The sequence below is a fragment of the Phyllostomus hastatus genome, unplaced genomic scaffold (genome assembly GCF_019186645.2).
Source record: "Phyllostomus hastatus isolate PE091 unplaced genomic scaffold, TTU_PhHast_1.1 phas_contig_196, whole genome shotgun sequence".
Classification (NCBI taxonomy): Eukaryota; Metazoa; Chordata; class Mammalia; order Chiroptera; family Phyllostomidae; genus Phyllostomus; species Phyllostomus hastatus.
The window spans coordinates 31,290,540-31,313,231 of record NW_025333709.1 but is presented as its reverse complement, the minus strand read 5'-3'; the positions used below and the strand labels follow the sequence as shown (position 1 = coordinate 31,313,231).

At 34.9% G+C, this 22,692-nt stretch overlaps 1 protein-coding gene across 23 annotated transcripts in view; it reads right to left on the bottom strand.

The window, feature by feature from the left end:
* Positions 1 to 778: 778 nt before the first annotated feature.
* Positions 779 to 22,692, bottom strand: part of FIP1L1 (factor interacting with PAPOLA and CPSF1) — a 73,427-nt gene continuing 51,513 nt past the window's right edge. For 12 of the 23 annotated variants that reach the window (XM_045833921.1, XM_045833930.1, XM_045833926.1 and 9 more), the window contains 5 exons: positions 19,379 to 19,433; positions 17,728 to 17,783; positions 8,268 to 8,481; positions 1,760 to 1,897; positions 779 to 1,087 (listed from right to left, as the gene is read on the bottom strand). In XM_045833921.1, the coding sequence (XP_045689877.1) occupies positions 940 to 1,087; positions 1,760 to 1,897; positions 8,268 to 8,481; positions 17,728 to 17,783; positions 19,379 to 19,433 (611 nt within the window). In that variant the 3' untranslated portion in view covers positions 779 to 939. Of the gene's footprint in view, positions 1,088 to 1,759; positions 1,898 to 8,267; positions 8,482 to 17,727; positions 17,784 to 19,378; positions 19,434 to 21,443; positions 21,471 to 22,692 lie in introns of all 23 variants that reach the window. The other 11 variants (XM_045833920.1, XM_045833927.1, XM_045833923.1 and 8 more) reach the window with 1 other exon arrangement.

The following is a 22,692-nucleotide window of genomic DNA, read 5'->3' as shown; positions in this document are numbered from 1 at the left end:
TTACCACTGTCTAAAAGATCCTAGTAATTCTTTCAAAACCTTGTCGTTACCATCACTGACATGACAAATACTTTCTAAGTGTTAACCCCTGAAAATGCTCACAGAATTATATACTTGCTTTTTCTTAAATTTAATAGGAAATAACTAAAGCTCTTACCACTTTAGTCACAATATAGTTAGTAACTGTATAAAAAATCTTCAGGCTGCTCAACCAAGGAGCCTTGGGAAAAGCATCAAGAAAGACCAAACCAGCTGGACCCTGGCTCATACAGATGGCCACGAGGGAATTCGATTTGTGTCAGTGATGCGTGTCCCTGCGCCTGCTAGAAATGACACTTAGGATTAAGTTATTTCACAGAGGTCACCCAAAGACCCCTAGATTTTATTATTTTGGATATAAAAGTTCCCCATTTAATTTTGCCATGAACCCGGATTTAGAACACTGAATACTTGCTATCAGAAAGTTACGATGTCAAGGCTGCATGAGTTCTGTAATACGCTAAGCATCAGTGCCACAGCAGCAATGATAAAAGACTAGTTTTAGTCTCAAGACGCAGGAGGTGCCCTTGGATGCCTTTGCGGTGAAACCTCTTGAGAGACTAGTATTTGATTAACTCAAGAACACTATGGCCAAGGTGGAACCTTGACTTTTATCAGGTACTGGTATATACACAGCTAAACACAGCTCTTTAAATTCCCTGCTGAGTGAGTCATTCACATTACCTTCTTGGATATAAAGTCACTGCTGTATTATTTTTTAAATATTACAAAACAAAGATTTTTAACTTAACATGAAAAATTCACTCTTTTATTTTGGAAAAAAGTTTTTATACTAACAGAAGATTAAAGGTAAATTTCTTAAACATTATCCAGAAAAATAAACAAGATTTGTAGTATCTATTTCTGGCACTAATATTCACAAAAGGCTATATACCAGGCCTATTCTGCAGGTGCAGCTTCGGTGCTCTCCTGTTCAGGAGCAGGCTCGCTGCCCGCTTCTTTTCCTTCTTTGCTTCTTTTAGATTTTTTGTGCTTGTGTCTCCTGTGACTGTCTCCTTCTTCACTTTCATGGCGACGTCTACTATTACTGAAAAAGATGTAAGGTCTGTTCTTAAAAATGTTTAGGTACACAAGTGGTGACAAAAATCAATCCACTTTGTCTAGGTAAAACCTCAATGTGGGTATTAAAAAATTTAAAACATTATTTTTCTCAAAACATTTTAGGGAGTAGTTTTTTGTAACTTTCATGCTGAGATTGTATTTACTTTATAGGCTCATCTTTGCCAATATTATTTCCAGGGCCCATATATTTTATTTTTAAAGACAAATTACAAATGAGAAGCTGAAGCACTAAAGTAAGAAATACTTTCTAGGGTTCACTTTAGCCAAATAATAGGCACTATTATTTAATGCCCTGAATTTTTTTAATTAAACTGCTTTAATAATATTTACTATAAAAGACTGGCTCATATGCCAAATTCCCTCCTCCCAACAAGATAATGTAGAAAGCCCCATTTTCTCATATATTACTTTACATTCCATGCTCATTTTGGATTACTGGTATTAAATACAGTCTGGTCAGATTTAAAAATCTGTTGAAACCTATAAGGAATCAACTTTTTAAACATTATTCTTAATCTTCTAATTAGGAATACATATGCTCGACTGGTTATTGGGAAATCTTTGCTTTTACTTCCTGAAGTCAAATAAATTTCTCTGTCAGCTTCCAAGTATTTTACTATTTTATTAAAGAGCAAACCTTCGAGATGACTTGTGTCTGGTTTCCTCCTTCTCTCTGTGTCGTCTTTCTCTATGCCGCTCTTCTTTCTCCCGACTTGCTCTGTGACGCTCATAGCTTCTGTCTGCATACTCCCTGTATCTGTAACGTTCTTCGTCACTGAAACCGGAACAGAAACAACTGTTCTTGACAACTGGACTGTTAATACTTCATGATTTCAAACGGTAAAGGAAGTGACTTGAGTTCAAACCAGAAGCTCCCACATTAGCATCTTACAGAGAAATAGATGGAAAACAGTTGCTGAACTGAGAGGGAAATAAATAATGATGCCATTCCCTAATTAGTACTAAATCTAATACAAGACAATCTAATACAATCTAATACAAAATACATAGTAATTACATATCATGTTAAGGGATCAATTTTGTTCTGTTTTCATAATTGTTATGGAATAGAAATTTTAGAAAACTGCTATTTTCTTCAAAACTTGGGAGCTATAAATGATTTACATTTTAATTAGCTTTCTCTTACTCCTTTTAGAATTAAAAGCATGTTTGTATATTTCAGATATTCAACCAAAATCTTTACATTACTTGTAAAATACTGGGCACACAGTTAAGATTCTGAAAATGCATTTTAAATATTTGGCTCACGGTGGCTACATTACACAGTAGGAAGCAGATGAAGGTTCTTAAGTTTTCAATCACATAAAGGGTACATTCATCTAATAAAGAGGCACAGAAATGAAGAACAGAGGGACATCAAAGCAACTTCTACATTATCCACTCAAAAAGTTGCCTGTGGACACACACACTTGCATTCTGACATCCCAGCTACTTAATACTGTAAGTATGTGGTGAGAAGCAGGGATTCACATGGCCAACAACTTCAAATGCATAAGCTTCAGCTGTACCTCCACTTTCTGACTTGGCAAAGAATGGACTTGTAAAACCGGGACCAAGGGTAGTCTCCCTTCACCTCCCTAGCCCTGTCTCCTCTTTTCACATTCCTTCACCAACATTCCTCTCTCCACCTTTCTCCTAATCCTTTAAGTCTCTTATTTTCATTTTTGCTCAGCACAAAAGTCAATACTTTCTACAACTTAATATCAGTAAACTCAGAATAAAAATATCTTTTAGAGCACTGTGTTCTGAAGAGCCTTGGATTCTAGAAATATGTTTAATACAGATTATTAAATTAACTGGTCTGAAGTATCAAGGGGCTGAGGAATCTGAGGAGGAATAATAGGAAACAGAATCAGGTGAAAGTATAAGCCATATAATAGAACAAATCAGCCTGTGGTCTCCTAGCAACAGAAATGATTCAGTAGTGCTATGCCTAATGCAAGTCAGATTGCTGACCACGGTATTACTGCTTCAATACATTACATTTAAAAACATTTCATTAAAATAAGAAAAGGTACACATACACACACACACACCTGTGTGTGTACAATGTTTACATTCACACTATTTTTCTAACCATAAATACATACTTTGTATTTGGAAGGTGGAAGCAAGACACCTGAAAGGCAATGTGCCAGGACAGCGTGGAGCAGTGGGAAGAATACGGGCAGAGTGGGCCCAGGATCACATCCTAGTTCTACTACTTCCTAATTGTGTGACCCAGGGTAGGTGACCTCACTTCTCTAGATCTCAGTTTTCTTATCTGTAAAACTGGCAGCAATCTTTTTCAGGGCTGTTGTAGAACTGACAATAACATTTATGAAGTCTTGGTACAAGAGAAGGCCCTTAATAAAAGGCAGCTGACATGCAGGTTCACCATCTTCAGTAAATTTCATGCTAAATTTTTCAGAAGTAGCACCTTTTTTGTAATGGTGTCTGACGCTGTAATTAACATTTCTGATGCTGTAATTAACATTTCTGAAGCATAATAAACTAGCACACACCAGGACAAATAGCATTAATATTACCCTCTTAAAAAATGAGGCTCTGTCATGATTCCAAATGGGTTTACACTAAAATAAAGTCAATTATCTCATAATTTATCATTTGTAACCTTGCCCACCAAGGTTACCAATTCTTGATGTTTTTGAGGTCTTTTAAGATTCTGAAGGCAGTGATAGAATGGGAACCTTACTACAGATGATAGAATATTTGGTCTCATGCACGAAATCTGAAGATCCCTTTTTCTAGCCCTTTCTTTGATAAGCAGCTGTAGCACAAAGTTTCTCTGGGCCTGGAAATCATTAGACTTCACTCAAATACCCAGAACAAACAGACTTCAATCTGGCCCACAATTAAGTGGCCTAAAGACTACATGTTGAAACTGGTCTGTAATTTTCAGAACAATGACCCTATAATTTGTAACACAACACATACTACATGCCATATTGTCTTTAAAATTTTTTTTAAATGGCCTTTACTTATACTTCAGTTGGATTTCCCAAATAACAGTATTCCTGGGTTAATTCAGAACAACACAAAATTCCTATATTTTTTGCCTCTATGATCTTGAACTTTTAGTTAGATTTAGGTAAACAATGACTTCTGATGCCCTACAGCACAGCAACCTAAAAATTAACTGTGGTTTAATTATTAATACCTAAGTTCCGATAAAAATTAAGTAGCATTTGTGCATGTGTGTTTGAGTGAAAGAATTTAGACTCCAATATTCTATAAACCTTGTATTATTTATATTTATTCAAAGAAAATTTATGAGCTCTAGCAGAGCCATGACATTTAGTCATCTATCCTATCAGGTTTTGCATTAAGCTCCTTAACTTTTAAGTATGGACATTCTAGAGATAGCAGTGCTATCTCAAGTGTTTTAACTACATTAGAAACAACTCAACTTTCTGAAAAGTAATGCTTTTGAACTTAAAGGAATCATACTGACCTTCCTAACTAAAATTGACAGCACATGTCCTACATCACGTGAACACAAAACATACACACAAAAACATATCATAGATTAATCTAGTAAATAAAAATCTATCAGGTGCCTACAAAGTATAAGTCATATTATTAGGAACTATGGGAAGAAAAAAGATCAATAAATCCTGTTCAGCTTCTTACTGGGCATTGTTTTTAAAAAGTTTTAAACTACTAACGAGCCCTAGTCACCTTGGTAATACTATATAGTTAAATCTGAAAGGGTAGTGTATGAATGATTCTGTATCCTCAAGCATACAGCTTTGTGCCTGGTATATAACAAGAGACTCAGAAAATGTCAATTTCATGAATAAAAGAAGGAATTGCTATTCCCTTCCCCTCAAAGAGGAGGGGGGAAAAAATCAAGTGCTTAGAGAGTAATAAGGAAAATGAGAAAACAATTCTTAAACTACCTAGATTTCAAGACTAAAGATTTTAAGTAAAGCCTCAACCACATTTCCAGTAGATAGTAAGGGTCTACTATTGCCTTATATTTATACTTCTATTTCCTCATCTAATAAGAAAAAATTTAGATCATCTCTAAGGACCTTTTGGATTAAGAAGTCTATGATTAGATGACCATAACTAACAAAATAAATGCTGCTTGAATCAAGCATGTGCTCACATCCTGAATTGATCTGATATATTTACTGCTTCGTCTCATCCAGCAAAATCAGGAAACTGTCTATGTATATTACATTTATTTATCTCACCCCCCAAAAAGTGCAAGTTACTTTTAACTTATTTCATTCTACATTGTGATGGTATCTACAGGTATGTATTAAGAAAGATGCCCAAATTAAAGCTTTGATTGTGATAAAAATGGATTTTTATTCATTTAAAAATCTAGCTTAAAGTTTCACCAATAATATTCAAAATAGTTTTTTTCTAGTGCATTCACCTTCCTCCCCTGAAATATGTGTAAGTCATTTCATTTGCTGACATATTCATTATGTGCCAGGCATTACTGTACAAAGTGCTGAGGTTACAGAAATGAAAAATGGTGGCCAATGCTCTTGAAGAGGCTAAGGAAGACATGTTAAAGAAAATACATAAAGTGCTTAGGAAACATGTGAATGAAATGAATTCTTTCAGGTGCAGAGGAGCTCACAGAAGACAAATGTGAGCTGGATCTTGAAAAATGAATAAAAGTTTGTGAGGCAGAGAGGTTAAGAAATGACAAGAGCAAAGGAAGTATGAAACTATGAGGGAGTCCCAGAATAGCAACCAATTCTGTGTAAGCCAAGATATGCAGTGCACTGCCTTGCGAGAAAACTGAGGATAAAATGCAGAAAGGTGCATGACTTGGGACTTGTGGATCCTCAGAAGAATTGGAAGTTTATTCTTTAGGCCAGCAGTACACACCAGTCCCAAGGAAGTGTATAAATTCTTCTCAATGGCACAGAACGTTTCCGGGAATCAATTTGCAGATCTCCAACTTCCACGTTTATTCTTTCCTGAATCTGAACTGCCTCATGATACACCTGCAGGTTAAAACATCATGCCACTTCTCTAGCTAACCTCTTCTCTCACAATCACCCTCCTGGCCCTTTGCAAAAGAAAGGCATTCCTTTCATCAGTTTTACTCTGGTACATTGGGCTAAGTGTGTAAAAACCATCCTGCATCAAACAGTTATCTAATTTATAATGTTACTGCCAGCGAGACCTGTTTTGTTCAAGGAACCATAAAGCATCTGTGGGGCTTTGGGTTTCGCATCTTATAGACTGTCCCATTAAGAACAAAGTATGGAGTAAGAAATGTAATTTCTAAACTTCATATATACCTTTATGTCACAGTAGTCATAATAACTTTTCCTGAACTAGTAAAAACAGTATCAAATGATCCTTTTGAAGAAAAGGAAAGTATTGGAAGGCAGCACCTTATTTTGAGCTCTATAACTATTTTGTTTATTAGACTTATATAGGGAATACAGGTTAACTCATTTGAACAGAAAAATAAAGCCGGATTTTTTCCTTTGCAAGCTGAATGTCACTTGGCTGTCTGACTGGACACTGAAAGCTATCTTTTGCCATAGATGCTTGGTAAAAGGGTCTTGATAAAATCCTTTAGGTATTCTTCCAATAAACTGAGAAAACTAAAACTTTAATTACTAAAATGAATTGGATTGAACTGTGTACCTGAAAAAGATATGCTCAAGTCCTAACTCCCACACTTGTGAATGTAACCTTATTTGGAAACAGGGTCTTTACAGATGTCATCAAGTCAAGATGAGGTCACACTGGATTAGGCTGCACCCAAATTCAATGACTGTAGTCTTATAAGAGGGAAATTTGGACATAGACACAGACAGATGAATGCCATGTGCAGACAAGACAGAGATTACAGTGATGCATCTATAAACCAAAGAACACCAAGGACTGCTAACCACCACCAGAAGCTAAGAGATAGGTATGGAACAGATTCTTCCTCAGAGTGTACAAAAAGGGACGAACCCTGCTGACACTTGGATGATATAAGACTTCTAGCCTCTAGAGCTCAGAGTAAATTTCTGTTCTAGGTTACTAGTTTGTGGTACGTTTTTACAGTAGTTCCAGGAAACAATTACACTGAGTAATCAGTAGTTTTACAAAGCAGGTGGTTTTCAATTCTTTGCTCCCAAGAAAATCAAATCATGAGCTGACAGACCCTTAACAATGACTTTGATGCTAAGTTAACTATGTACTTTTGGTATATCACTAAATCTATAGGTGCTAAAATAATTGAGTGATGGAGCTACAACAAAATTTTATTGATTCTCACATATTTTATATGAACAAGGTTTCTCAGCACTTACAACTATATATATATTTTCTAAAACAAATATATTTTAATGGCAAAGTGTTTTTTCCTAATAATACTAATAATCATTTATAGATATATTAATTGGGGATAGGCAAAAGCTCCACAATCACATTAAGGAAGGTAGTTCTATTAAATTAGTTTCAGAATTTACATTACATGTAAAAATGATGATAATTAAAATCAAAAATTTTTTTTAAATAATTAAATTTTTTATGTCATACATTTTTAATGCATTTTAACCTACATGAGTATGTTGTAGTAAAGGCTGACAGGGTAATTAGTTTAAAAAGATTGTCTTAGGAAAGAAGTATTTTACATTAGAATTCTTTGGGGGAAGTAATTCAGAAATACGAATTCGACCACAAAAAGAAATGTATAATTTTCATCTGTTAAAGAAAGCCTGTTTATGCACTTTTAAAAAAATGGATGATGTTTAGTAAATCACTATAATGTTTTTAGCCCACTGCATGTATTTAAAAGACTGATAATTTTATTCTAAAATTGTCATGTTTATAATACACTGGAAACTATACATTGCCAACTATTTACATTTAAGATGAAAATTTTAGATGAGAAGATACATGAAGGGACACAAAATTTTCAGAATTCTTTTAAGGGAGGAGTGAACAAACAGATTTGAAGACTGTTGCCTTAGGTAATAAGAACCTCTATGAATTAAATAGCCTCGATGCTTTTAAATGGCTATCCTAAATATTCTTCAAATAATCCTTTCCCAACTGAACCAGGTTTTCCACCCTGTTATCAAACATAAATTCTAACATGCACATTAAGTACCAACAGAGGCATACAAACTCCCGCCCACGCCACACACCTGTTGAAAACGCTCGGTGTGGGGCTGTGGTCGCGCTCCCGCTCCCTCTCTCTGGTGCGCTCTCTTTCTCTGTCCCGATCTCGGTCTCGGTCCCGCTCCCGGTCCCGGTCTCGATCTCGGTCTTTCTCTCTTCTTGAATAATAGTCCCACTGCTTGCTGGTGTCCACAAGACTAGGCCACGAAGGAGCAGAACCAGGAAGGTGGGGAAAAGCAACTAAAGAGAAAAAAAACAGCAAAACATAAAAATTAGAAACAAGTTAAAACGAGAGAAAATGACCCCCCCAAAAGTTATAAAAAATACACAAAACTCCCACCAAAGGTGCTTCATTAGATTATAATGAAAACTTACAACCACAGAAGAGAAATGATATACAGTGAATACACACAATTGGGGGAAAATCCAGAAACAAATCTTAAAAAACTAACATATAAAGACACTCCCTTTTGCAATGTGAACAGGAACTAGAAATAGCTACACCACAAACTTTCCAATATCAAAAATGTAAACCAGAATACATTAGAACATCTTCAAATTACTGAAAAGATAAAACCTAGAAATGTGTATTCAACATATATTTCAAAAATAAAAAAACAAAGGCTCCGATAAACAAAACAATGAGCAAACACAATCAATTAAGAGCTCACCAAAAGAATTATCAGATAGCTTTAAAATAAACCACTAAAAAAAAATGTATACTTTCAAAACAACATAGGGAAAAATAGAATTTTTAAAAAATGTTATGAGGTAACATAGTTTTGTTTTTTTTTTAAGATTTTATTTATTTATTTTTAGAGAGGGAAGGGAGGGAGATAGAGACAGAGAGAGAGAAACATCAATGTGCGGTTGCTGGGGGTCATGGCCTGCAACCCAGGCATGTACCCTGACTGGGAATCGAACCTGCGACACTGGGAAAAATAGAATTTTTTAAAAATCACCAATTCAATGTAAAAAACCTTGGAAAACATGAGTTTAGCTCAACAATCAGAATAATATAAAGAGAACTGAACTCATCAGTTATATAACAGAATATGATATGTACTTTGAAAAATTCTGACTATATTTTGAAGACATAAAAACACACAACATGGTTGGAAGAAAAGGATGGGAGAAAAAAGGAAAAATACTAATACCCCTCAATCTCCATATGAGTAACTATATTAAAGACAAAGATTCACACAGTAAGAATTACCTGGTAAAGAAAGGTAACTACATGAAGACGAAAAAATGTAACTTGACAAGGAGACAGAAAACATTAAACATTCAGGCATCTAAGAACACAGCCTTAATTTTTGTTGAGTAAGAGCTAAAAGGAATATAAGTAGAAACAGAAAAACCCACAACGATCATGGGAGAATACCATAATCCTCTCAATTATTGATACTTTAGGGACAAAAATTGCTACAGATATGTAAGATTTGAACAAAACACTGTTAACACAGTTGATGATGAACCTAACAGAATACTGCCTGTAATAGTTAAAGGATACTCATTATTCTCAAGTTCGTATGAAACATTCATAATATACTATGTACTTTCAGAGGACAAGTAAAATAAACACTGTTCTCTGACCACCATGCAATTTAAGTTAGTAAAATTTTAAAATTTATGGGAAAATAATCTACATACATTTCAAATAAAATTCACATTTCTGCCCTGGCTGGTGTGGCTCAGTGGACTGAGTGCCAGCCTGAGAATCTAGGGGTCGCTGATCCGATTCCCAGTCAGAGCACATGCCTGGGTTGTGGGCCGGGTCCCCAGTTGGGGGTGTGTGTAAAAGGCAACCACATGCTAATGTTTCTCTCCCTTTTTCCCTCCCTCCCTTCCCCTCTCAAAAATAAATAACTAAAATCTTAAAAAATCTTGTTTTCATCATGTAGGAATTGAACACAAACATCAAATGTCTAGAGATGCAAACTGTTTTGAAGGGAAATTTAATGCACTAAGCTGATAACATATGAACTTAGAAAAGCACAGAAAAATATAACAAAGGGAGACAATAAAGATAAAAGTAGAAATCAAGTAAATAGAAAACTATCACACAATTTAAAAAAGCAGAAAGTTGGTTTTGAAGACTAGACAAAACATGACAATCTCTGACAAAGAGGGCCCACAACTACAGATGCTGCAGAGATTAAACAATGCACAGAATATTATACACTTTATACCAACACATTAAAAAACTCATCTGAAACAGACTCATTCTTAAAAATAAATTACCAAACAAAAGTGACTCAAAAATAAAAAAAAATCTTAATTCTGTATCTATTAAAGACATTAAGTCAGTAATTTAAAACCTCACAAGATCAGATGGTTTTTACAGGTGAATTTTTACTAACTTATAAGGTATAGGCCATTCTAATATTATACCAACTTCGAGAGAACAGGCAAAAAAGATCATTCTCTAACTTATCCCACGTGGCTTATAGAACCTTAATACCAAAACCAGTTAAGGATATTACAAAGTAAAATCACAAACCAATCTTACATATTAATTTAGATGGCAAAATCCCACATAAATCAGTATTTTTTAAAAAATTAATCATGAACAGGTTAGATGTATCTCAGAAAACAGTGGCTTAATATTAGAAAAATATTAGAAATTTGCCACATGAACAGATTAGAGAACAGCATGATTTCAGAAAGCATTTGGTAAAAATCCATGTCCCTTCAATTTAAAAGCCCTTGGAAAACTAGAAGAAATGTTCCTTAATCTGATAAGTAAAACCCTAGTAGTAAAAATTATAAAGGCATTTTTAAAAAAGGTATTTCAATACTTCAACATTATATGGAGTTCTTAGAACACACACACAAAAAAGGGGGAGATGTATAAGAATCTGAAAAGAAAGGAACAAAATCATTATCTGCCGATGATAGTATTGTCTAAAGAGACTCTACAAATTATAGTGAGAGTTCACAGATAACTGGCTACATGATCAATATATTTACATTGATCAATCAATATATGTATCTTACATGTATCTCTGTAAACTATATTTATGTGTTTCATATATTTATATATATTCTATACTTTTATGTTCTGTATTTATAATTCTGTATCTAAATATAAGCAAATACAAACAAAACACAGAGTTCAAATGAATATACCATTCACAACAACAAAAACATTAGATACCCATGACTAAATCTAACCGAAGATATGTAAGAAGTGTAAGGAGATAATTATAACACTTAATGAAAGCACTTAAAAAAAAAATCTCCCTAAATGGAAAGTGAGTCTTTGTCCACAGATGAAATCATGTTCTAAGACATGAATTTCACAGGAACTGCTCTCCAGCATCGACTGGACTCCAGTGCTGTGATACAAGAGCAAGGGCTCTAGAGCCAGGCTGCATGGTTTCAAATGCTGAATCTGCCACTTACTGTGTGATACTGGGGAAATGACTTAATCTGGCTGCCCTTCAATTTCCCCCTCCATAAAATGAGGATATTGACAGTATGCCTACTTTATACCGCTGTCAGGATTATATGAGTTAACAGTGTTTGTCACATAGTAAGGTTAATATAAATGCTAGTTATTAATCAAAATCTTAAAGAGTTTTTCATGGAACTTGTAAAGTTGATTGTAAAATGGATATATAAGAGCAATGGCTCAAGAATACTTCTAGAGTTGAACAGGTACATTCTGCTGATCCAAAGATCAGATTTACTATAAAATTTATAATTAAGATAGTGTGGCATTATTAGCACATGAATAGTAGTTAAATAAACCAAGTAAATAGTCTAGAAGGCAGAGAAACAGATTTATGCATCCATGGAAACTTGATACATGAGTGGAGACTGTATATCCCTCAGGAAGGCTAGACTATTCAAGAAATTGCACTCAGACAATTATAACTGTAGTTTACAACACAGGCAAACATTAATTTTTCCAGATGGGTTAAGGATGTACACATGAAAAACAAAATTTGAAAAAATTTTTGGGAAAATATATATTGGGGAGTATTTTTTATATACTTGAGATTAAGAAAGTAATGGTCCAAATATGAACCCAATTAAAAATACGGTATGACTTTACATAGTTGATATAGTATATGATAGTACTTAATGAAATATCTCAATAGGAACATTCTCTTTTGTGGCTTGAGTATTATAATTATCTCTAAAATATATAATAATTATACAGTCATAAAATGTAAATAAGGTGTTTATTGTTTAGCTTTTAGAATAAAAAACTAACGTGCCAGAGCACAGATAACTTTGATTACAAGACAGAATATAAATGTTATAAGTAGGAGTATAGCTGAACAGGTTGGGAGGCAGAGGGGAAGGAAGAGGTGAAAGCTTAGAAAGATGCACAGTAGTTGTGATTGATGGAAGAAGAAAAAGAGAGCAGTTATAGAGGAACAAAGATAATGTCATAATTTCACTGGTGGGGAAAAGGAGACAGTAAGTGAGCAAAATATACATTTATCATAGTAGAAAGCACACAGTATCTTAAGTTATGTAAAGCAAGACATAGGTGATGGCCCTGGCCCAGTAGCTCAGTTGGTTAGAGCATCATCCTGATACACCAAGGTTGCAGGTTCAATCCCTGGTCAGAGCACATACAAGAATCAACCTCTCTCTATAAAAAGTAATAAAAATAAATTTCTAAAAAGAAATAGGGTAATAAGCTTATGTAGAAATGTCATGGAGACCATCTGACCTAAAAACCATTAAAAATGCTTAAGTTCTTCCATATCCCTAAAAAATATTACATTTAAACTAGGTCTTATTTTATAGGTACAATCTTAATATGTGAATCAAGAAAAATATTTCCTCTTGTAATTGGTCATATTTAAGAATTACAAAATTCTAAACTAAAATAAACAAAGCTAAAACAGAATTACATCAGAAAGGAAGCTCTATTTGCCATCTTCATTCCAAGGGGTTTTTTTTTGGACTAGAATGAAAACTCCTAACTTTTCTTTATTTAATTGTTACAAAATGCTTTATAACTGTTATTATTTAAAAGTCCTTTATTTTAAAAAGTCTCAGAGAAGAGTCAGGGTTAGTAAACAATAAGCAGAAAAAGCTTGATTTGGGGATTAAAATTTTGCATATATTACTTTGAGAAAATGTTAAATATGTAATAAGTATTTTTAAAAATAAAATTTTCTACAAGGAAACTGCATATGGAATCTCAAGAATAAAGTCTGATCTTTCTGATATGTTCATTTGTACTGAAACAAATGCACAAGGAATTTACTAACAAATGATGCAGTGACAAGAGGCGTAAGAGGTAAAATTCTGATTAATTTAATACTTATTAAGTACTTACATATTACAGGTACTGTACTCATCACTTTGTAATCAAACTTTAAGTTACAGATGAGAAAAATGATTTAGGTTATTTAATTTACACAAAGTTACTACAGTAAGATGGACCGGGACCCAAACCCAGGCTGTCTAACTGCAGGGCCTATGCTTTAACAGTTAGGCGACACTGCCTTAGAGTTAGACACATGAGAGAACTTGGAGCTTGTTGAAGATGGTGGAGATAATCAATAATGAAACAGCTAATATCTGAGTGTTTATTAAATGGAAAGACTAAGGTGCTTCAATGTATTCTCACTAAACTTCATCTTATGGAAAAAATTACGCTCTCCATTTAATGAAGATCTATAAAAGCCACATAAATAATGAAGCAAGACTCCAACCCAAGTAATCCTGAGAGCCCAGGGGGAAAAAAAAGGTGGTATAATCAATGAAACAAGTCAGTCAACAGAAAGACTACCTTTTCATGTGAATGAAGGCAAATGTGGCTTTGAACAAGGTGGGTCTGAAGGACAGTACAACCCTCTAATACAGATACCTAGAAGGTAACTCTTAAGTATATGACACTTATATTGTATACACCTTTAAACTATTCCATTTTCTCTACCCCCAATGGTACTACTACCTGAAAACAGGATACCGTAATTTCTTCCCATGGATTACGGTCCTGTGCCACTTAACAACAGAGATACGTCCTGAGAAATACATTTATTAGGCAATTTCCTTCTTGTGCAAACATCAGTGTATTTACACAAACCAGATGGTCCAGCCTGCTACACACCTACGTCTGGTAGAGCACACTGCTCCTATGCTATAACCTGTACAGCATGTCACTATACAAAACAACACAAGACTAAACCAAGTACAAGAGAAAATGAGGCAATGAGATGTAGCAAACACAAAATGTACGAGGCTGCTGCTAGCGTAACACGGCATACTGTTTTACAGCAACCTATTTTTGTATGTAAGTAGAAAGAGCACACTAACATAACTGTATGTGCTGTACTTTTATAAAACTGGCGGCATAGGTATGTTTACACCAGCATCACCAAACACATGAGTAATGCATTATGACAGCTATGATATGACTAGACAATGGAAATTTTTTTAGCTCTGTTATAATCTTATGGGAACACAGTCATATATGTGGTCCAGTCCATCACTGACAGAAGGGTCCTTATGCAGCACATTAGTGTACTACACCAACTTCTTGTTCTCTCAATCCAGCAAGCAACTCAGCCATTCCCACTTTCCTACCACCTACTATTTCCTCACAGTAGGTAGCCAGGATGGACCTTCTCCAATGTAAATCTAGCAATTTCGCAACCCAGCATGATACTAAACTGCTCCGCACAGCCCTCCAAATCAGGATGAAATTATACAGAATGGTTACAAGGCCCTGCATGCTCCCTTCTCATCTCCAGGCATTCATCATGCATTCTTTACACTCCAGCCACACTATGATTCTTTCAGTTCATAAAGCCTACACTACATTCTCACCACCGTACCTCTGAACATGTTTTGAACTCCAAATCACATTCTCTACAGCTCCACCCCTCTGGAGTGTGAGACCCCTTGCACTTTGCTCTCCATGACATCCTCTTCTATCACCTGGATGTTTTCTCACTAGCATATAAATTTGATAAGGACAAACCTATGTCTATGTCTATTTTACTGAATCCCTAAAACCTAGTACAATGCACAAGAGCATTTTTAAAATAAAAGAATAAATAATCAAGGAATCTAAGCAGAAAGTGGTATCAGAAGCCCTTGTAATGGATAAAGTTGTCAAGAGTAAACATGATAGAGGACCTAGCCAAATGACTAACAAGAAAAGATGGGGAAAGATGAGAAAAAGGCTAGTTGGATACTATGAGTCAAAAACAGAAAGATTATGGACAATGAAGGCAAACAATTTGGTGACAAATCCTAAATCCTTTTAGGAGAAGACATGGTCCAAGTATCTCTGTTGTGTCACAATTTATTAATTTTTTAAAAATACAGTTGATAAATAAAAAGTTGATTCTGTTAAGTAACCCTTACATACATATTAGACTTAGTTACTCTTTCAGTTAACATTTTTTACTTGTTCGGCTGATAGTATTTTAAACCATGGAAATATGTTTTTATTGCTATAAAAAATATTTAAGTTCACTTCGGGCTAAGATGTAGGCACAGGTGGATACATTTTGTATCCTTGCACAACCAAAAGACAGACAACAACAAGTTTAAAAATAAAAAACAACCAGAACTGCCAGAAAATCAAACTGTATAGAAGTCTGACAACCAAAGAGTAAAAGCAGAAACATTCATCCAGATTGGCAGGAGGGACTGAGATGGGCAGCCAAGATGGAGAGGACTAGGGGCAAGGTGGTGGCTGGAGGACCACGGGAGGCAGTGGCTGGTGGAGCAGGTGGTCCCACATTTGTGTGTGGATAAACCAGGAGGAACAACTGGGGAGCAAGACAAACTGCACAACCCAGAGTTCCACTGCAGAGAAATAAAGTCTCGAAACTTCTGACTGAAAACACCTGTGTGGGCTGCAGGGGCAGGAGAAACTCCCAGCCTCACAGGAGACTTCATTGGAGAGAACCACAGGGACCTAGAATGTATGCAAACCCACCCACCTGGGAATCAGCACCCAAAGGGGACAATTTGCTTGTGGGTAGCAGCAGAGGGGACTGAAAGCCTGCCAAGAGCTGAGCAAACAGCATTGTTCCCTCTCGGACCCCGCCCCCTATACAGCATCACAACCACAGAAGTGGGTTGCCCTGCCCTGGCCAATACATGAGGCTCCGCCCCTTACTACATAACAGGCACAGGGAGAATGGAAGAACAGATCAAAGCTCCAGAAAAAATACAACTAAGTGATGAAGACATAGCCAAGTTATCAGATGCAGAGGTCAAAACACTGGTAAATCAGGATGCTCACAGAAATGGTTGAGTATGGTCATAAAAATAGAGGAAAAAGTGAAGGCTATGAAAAGTGACATAAAGGAAAATGCATAGGGAACCAACACTGAAGGGAAGGAAACCGGGACTCAAAGCAACGGTTTGGAGGAGAAGGAAGAAATAAACATTCAACCTGAATAGAATGAAGAAACAACTAAAAAAAATGAGGAGAGGCTTGGGAACTCCCAGGACAACTAAATGTTCCAACATCTGAATCACAGGGGTGCCAGAGGGAGAAAAGGAACAGCAAGAAATTGAAAACTTATTTGAAAACATAATGAAGGAGAACTTCCCTAATCTGGAAAAGGAAACAGACTTGCAGGAAGCTCAGAGAGTCCCAAAAGAGTTGGACCCAAGGAAGCACACACCAAGGCACATCATAGTATCATAGTTAAGCTACCCAAGATTAAAGATAAGGAAAGAATCTTAAAAGCAGCAAGAGAAAAGGAAACAGTTACCTACAAAGGAGTTACCATAAGACAGCTGATTTTTCAAAAGAACGCTTGCAGGCAAAGGGGGTTTGGAAAGGAGAAGTCATGAAAGGCAAGAACCTATATCTAAGAGACTCTATCCAGCAAAGCTTTCATTTAGAATGGATAAAGTGCTCCCCAGATAGGTCAAGTTAAAGAAGTTCATCATTACCAAGCCCTTATTTTATGAAATGTGAAAGGGACTTATCTAAGAAAAAGAAGATGATCAAAAATAGGAACAATAACACAAACTCAAAACCATCAACAACCAAACCTAAAAAACCAAAAGCGAACTAAGCAAACAACTAAAACAGGAACAGATTCATTGAAATAGAGATCACATGGAAGGTTATCAGGAGGTGGGAGAGGGGGGAGAATGGGAGAAAAGGTGCAGGGAATAAGAAGCATAAATGGTAGGTACAAAATAGACAGGGGGAGGTTGAGAACAGTGTGGGAAATGCAGCAGCCAAAGAACTTCATAGACATGGACATAAGGGGAGGGGGGAATGCTAGTGGGAGGTGGGATAAAGAGTGGAGGGGAATAAAGGAAAGAAAAACAGTGGGACAACTGTAATAGTATAATTATTAAAATATATTTTTTAAAAATTAAAGTCCTTTACTGATTCAAATTGAATCTGCTAACTAAAAATACTTGCCATTGGGGTATAGGTAGAGGTGGAAGAGGGTATGGGGGGATAAATAGTAATGGAAAAACATACAATAACACAAAAAGAAAAATTAACTAAATGAAAATACTTACCATTGCCATATGGAAAAGCACGTGCAGAACGACTATCATAACCAGAGGAATGTCCACTGTTGAAGAAAAATGCATTTTAGGTGTTACTATTAAGTTCTAAATTTTAACAGTTTGGTACAAAACATAAAAGCAGGATCATGACTTAATCACAATACTAAGCTTTAATTCTTTTTTTTTTTAATATTTTATTTATTTATTTTTAGGGAGGGAAGGGAGGGAGGGAGAGAGAGAGAGAGAGAGAGAGAGAGAGAGAGAGAGAGAGAGAGAGAGAGAGAGAGAGAGAGAGAGAGAGATATCAATGTGCGGTTGCTGGGGGTTATGGCCTGCAACCCAGGAATGTACCCTGGCTGGGAATCAAACCTGGGACACTTTGGTTCCCAGCCCGCGCTCAATCCACTGAGCTACACCAGCCAGGGGGCTTTAATTCTTATTTTTATTTAATATTAAAACAAAGGCTTCTCAATCTCTAAAAAATATACAACCTACCACTCAAATGTAAAGAAAAATACAGATTGCTAGTACTACTTAACATGAATATGTTTAACCCATCAATTCATCTGAACTCATAAGATAACGGAAACTTCGAGGCTAACAATATTTGAGACTTAGTTAAAATTTAGTCTTAAAAACAATTGGTCTTAATGGTTATAAATCATAAATTCAGCCCCACTGACAGGATCAACAAAAAATACTTTTAACATTTTGACTGAGAAAATGTATGTCTAACAAGGACTTAATAAAGTTAAGTCCTTATGTTCTCACAAGTCACCCTTCACTGAGTTTTACAATTTTCTTTGAAAATTTTATGCAGAGTTTGATGCTACTGATATAATAAGGTTCTTACAATTCTTGTCTTTTCATATAATTTAAATCACTTTTTCAGAAATACACTGCATTTATAGAGTTTATTTGCCATTTCAGCAGAATAATAGCCACCATTTATTAGTGATTTTTACCTATTAAGAATTATGCTGATGCTTTATATTCACTAGCTGTTTTAATCTTCACGATTCCATCAACCCCATTTTGATAAAGAAGAAACTAAGTCTCAAAGACTAGTTATGAACTTGCCTAGCCACACAAAGCTGGTACATTATGAAAGCACAAATATGAATCAGGTTTCTGTGATTCCAAAGCCTATGTTGTTAAACACCATGTCGAATAAATGCAGGGTGTAAAAATAAGGCTATTCTCATGCAGAATGGATCCAATCCTCCTTTGTGGATGCTGAGTTGTAGCAGGGTAGCAAGGAAAAAGATAGCTTTTCTTTGCTATGGTCCCTGATAATAGTTGTTCTTACTTAATCCTAAAATAGACATACATTATTCAAGGTCATCAGTCACCTGTTTGCATTTCCCACAAAACTGACTACAGCCAATTTTTTTAAATCAATTTAAGAGCTTCTTTAATCAGTGTGTCATAAATCAAAGGAAGATATTTCAAAACATTATCTTTTAGTTTTGTGTTGTTATTGGGTTATATGGGTCCAACATCTTATATAAAAGTAACTAACACAGATCTAGACTTATTAAAAGGCAGGTACTACTGTTTAAAAATTAAATCTTTTGAAAACATTACCAAAATATGTGTATGATTCTTCTGTCAAAACTGTATTGATGATAAAAAATTTACAGTATACACAATGATTTACCTTTCTATTGTTGGTATAAGAGATGGAGGTGGAGCACCTGGTGGAGGAGGAAAACCTGAAACATTCAATCATAAGAAAAAAAAAGTTAAGGAAATATGCACCTAAAGTCAAGAGTAAAACAAAGTTGTTGTGGACCACTAAATTTTCTGGGGACATAACATGCTTCTCTATGTTATAATGGACAGAAAAAAATGGAGTTTAAACTTATAAACAGATACTAGAGTAATAAAACTTTAAATGAACAGTCTGGTCTAATACACAGAGCACAAACTGGGAGTCAGGACACCCGGTCTTATTTTCAGCACCACGCACAGCCCATTTTGTGAGTTTGAGAAAGTTAATCTCAATGCCTTACCTTTTCCATATATAAAACAGTAGTAGTGTTGCCACCAGATATGTTATACTTGAAATATTTTAGAAGGAAAGCAAATAAAACATTTACCTCTTTCAAAAAATATTTTGAGTTTTATATGTATAATTTATAAATAAAATCTTACCAGTAGATATAATAAATGCTTAACACTGAGAATATCCATCATAAAATGTATTTTAATAGCACAACCCTAAAAAACTAGTTTTACAAAGAAGGCATGTGATGTAGTTTTGCATTAGTTTGGAAAGAAAATAATTTGCACCTTTATATCATGAGGTCTGTATTCTCAATAATTCACAATATCTAAATGAAATACCACAGAATACGGCTAAAAGGGACCTTAACAGTTAATCTACTCTGCACTTTCAAATTAAGACAGGCAAAAAGAATCCCAACAAAGCCCTTAAGATTCCACCAGTTATGAAACCAATTCCTTTCAAGTTTTAACAACTCTTACTATTAGGAAATGCATTCAATTATCTCTCTCACACTGCAATACATACGCTATCCTGAATGAGGACAAGGAACAATCCATTGTCATACTCTCTAACACCTTCTGCATATTAAAAATAATTCCACTAGGCCTCCTTTTAGTATTCTATGTAAAAATGAATCCCAGTTCTCTTAACCCTTCTCTAAAGTCCAATTAAATCAGTTTTGGTCCTGCTTCAAGTTGTTCCAAATTCACCATGCTCATCCTCACTGTATTCAGTTTTAGGATTTATAAATCCTCTGCTGAACATCTTAGCAGTATAGAGTTTAGCAATTACTATGTTAGTCCTTACAGTCCACAATTCTATTTTATACAGTCTTATAATCACAGTTCTTTTTAAACTAAAAAGACACACCAGTGATTCCTTTATAACTTTCCTGGTAAGTCTTTTTTCAGCCACATTTATAGACAAACAGTGACTATATCACATCTACATATGTACACTCACCTATGCTACCCAAACTCTACCATTTCTGTTTATCAAGGTCATTTTGAATTTAGACCCACCCTTCCAAGCTCTGCCACTTCTCATTTCTTTATGCTCCTTGGCTTTAAACACTGAACTCAGTTACTACACCTGCAATCACAGTTGCACCATACTACCAAAAAAAACACAAAAACCCAAACAAACCCAAAAACCCAATTGAAAAATTAAATAAAAACAACAACAACGAAACACCATTCGGCCACCTATAAACTGTTGATCATACCATTATAACAGTGAACAATTTAATCACCATTCAAAGAACAACCATCTCTGTCCAGTTATCAATCTAGTTAATAGTGTGGATCAAAATTCTCATGGTATCATTATGCCAGCAGAGTAAAACACTCAGAAACCATAATAAAGTCAAGATAAATGATCTTTCTCATCTCTTGTAGTCACTATATCATACAAAAAATTCTTTGGTATTTTTAATAAAAATTTTATTTTCTATCCTATACTCAATTTTCTTCAACAAATTGATATGGTGAGAATTTTCTTAGAATCTCTATTTCTACAGAAATGGGTAAGACAGTTATAACTAATTATCTTAATCAAAACTGGAATGAAGCAAAGGCAGAGCTGAAAATAGGACCTTGAAATCCCAATAGCCTATTCCATATTCTAACCATATCAACACTGTCCCTCCTGTAACTATAGGCTTGAAATTTCATGTTTATTAACAATGATGGAGAAAACATGTAAAAAGTTTTACCTGGAGGTGGTACAGTTATTGGAATACCTAAAAAACAAGTGATGAAATTTAATATAGTAATTGGATTTTATAATCTGTTATGTATTTATGCCATCACCAAAAAAAGACAAAAACAGAAAAACCCACACCTTTGAAATAAAACCCCTTGCTTCATTTTCCTGGCTTATTCGCTCAAGAGAAGTATTCTGTTTTCTTGCAGAGGACCAACAACTCGAGTGTGTAACATTGACCTCCTGATGAAAACCACATCTAACAACCTGGTAACAAGTTTCCCCCACAAGTTGTAATCATAAACAAAGTTTGACATCAGTTAAAAAGCACACTTGTGCGTATGCAAGTATCAAACTCTATGAAAATGACACTAAGTTTGATAACCAACATCTGATCTTGTTATTTTAACATTTTAATAGGGAAATTCATCAATGGGCTCTTTAATACTGTAGATACTACAAGGTAACTCTGAAGATGATGGATATTCACTTAGTAAAGCTTCGGGGGACATTCAGGTGTTGATTTGAATTATTTTCCTGTTGACAGGGTGGGGAAAGGTTATTATTTCCCTTGATTTGTGGGAGTAGAAAAAGAGGTTACAGCTAATTCATATATATACACCCACAGGGCACATTAAAATAAATGTAGACAATACTTCTATAGGAGTCAGAAAATACTAATTTGAGTGACTCTCACTCATCTCCACACATTATAAACTAAGAAATATTCAACTATGATAAACATTCTCAGTTTTACATTTGTGAAATGTGCCCTTAAATCCTAATATAAAACTTATGTGGCATGCACACTGTGCCACATAAGTAACTACTTTTGTTTGAAGAAAAATGATATTGCTAAGTAGAAAAACAGAGAAAAATTAAAAACTATTTCATGAAAATTTTATACCATAAATAGCTTCAACAGAGCAGAACTGCTTTACTAAATTCTATTGTAAGAACTATGAACTTCATCAAAATTAGTCCAGAAAAGAAAAATAACCTAATTCATCAACTAAATGCATGGGAAAAAATAATGAAAACAGAATCACTTTCAAATATTTCTTTGTGAATGGTAAATCTGCTAATAATTTATTTAAAAGGTTTCTCTGTATGTTTTACCAGGATAGGTTTATATAAAGAGATCTTAAGGAGGCAAATGGCCTTAAAATGGATAACGACACACCTGATTTAACCACCATTCAATAAAAGAAATATGATAAACTTACAAAACCAACAAGATTGCAAAAGATATGTAAAGC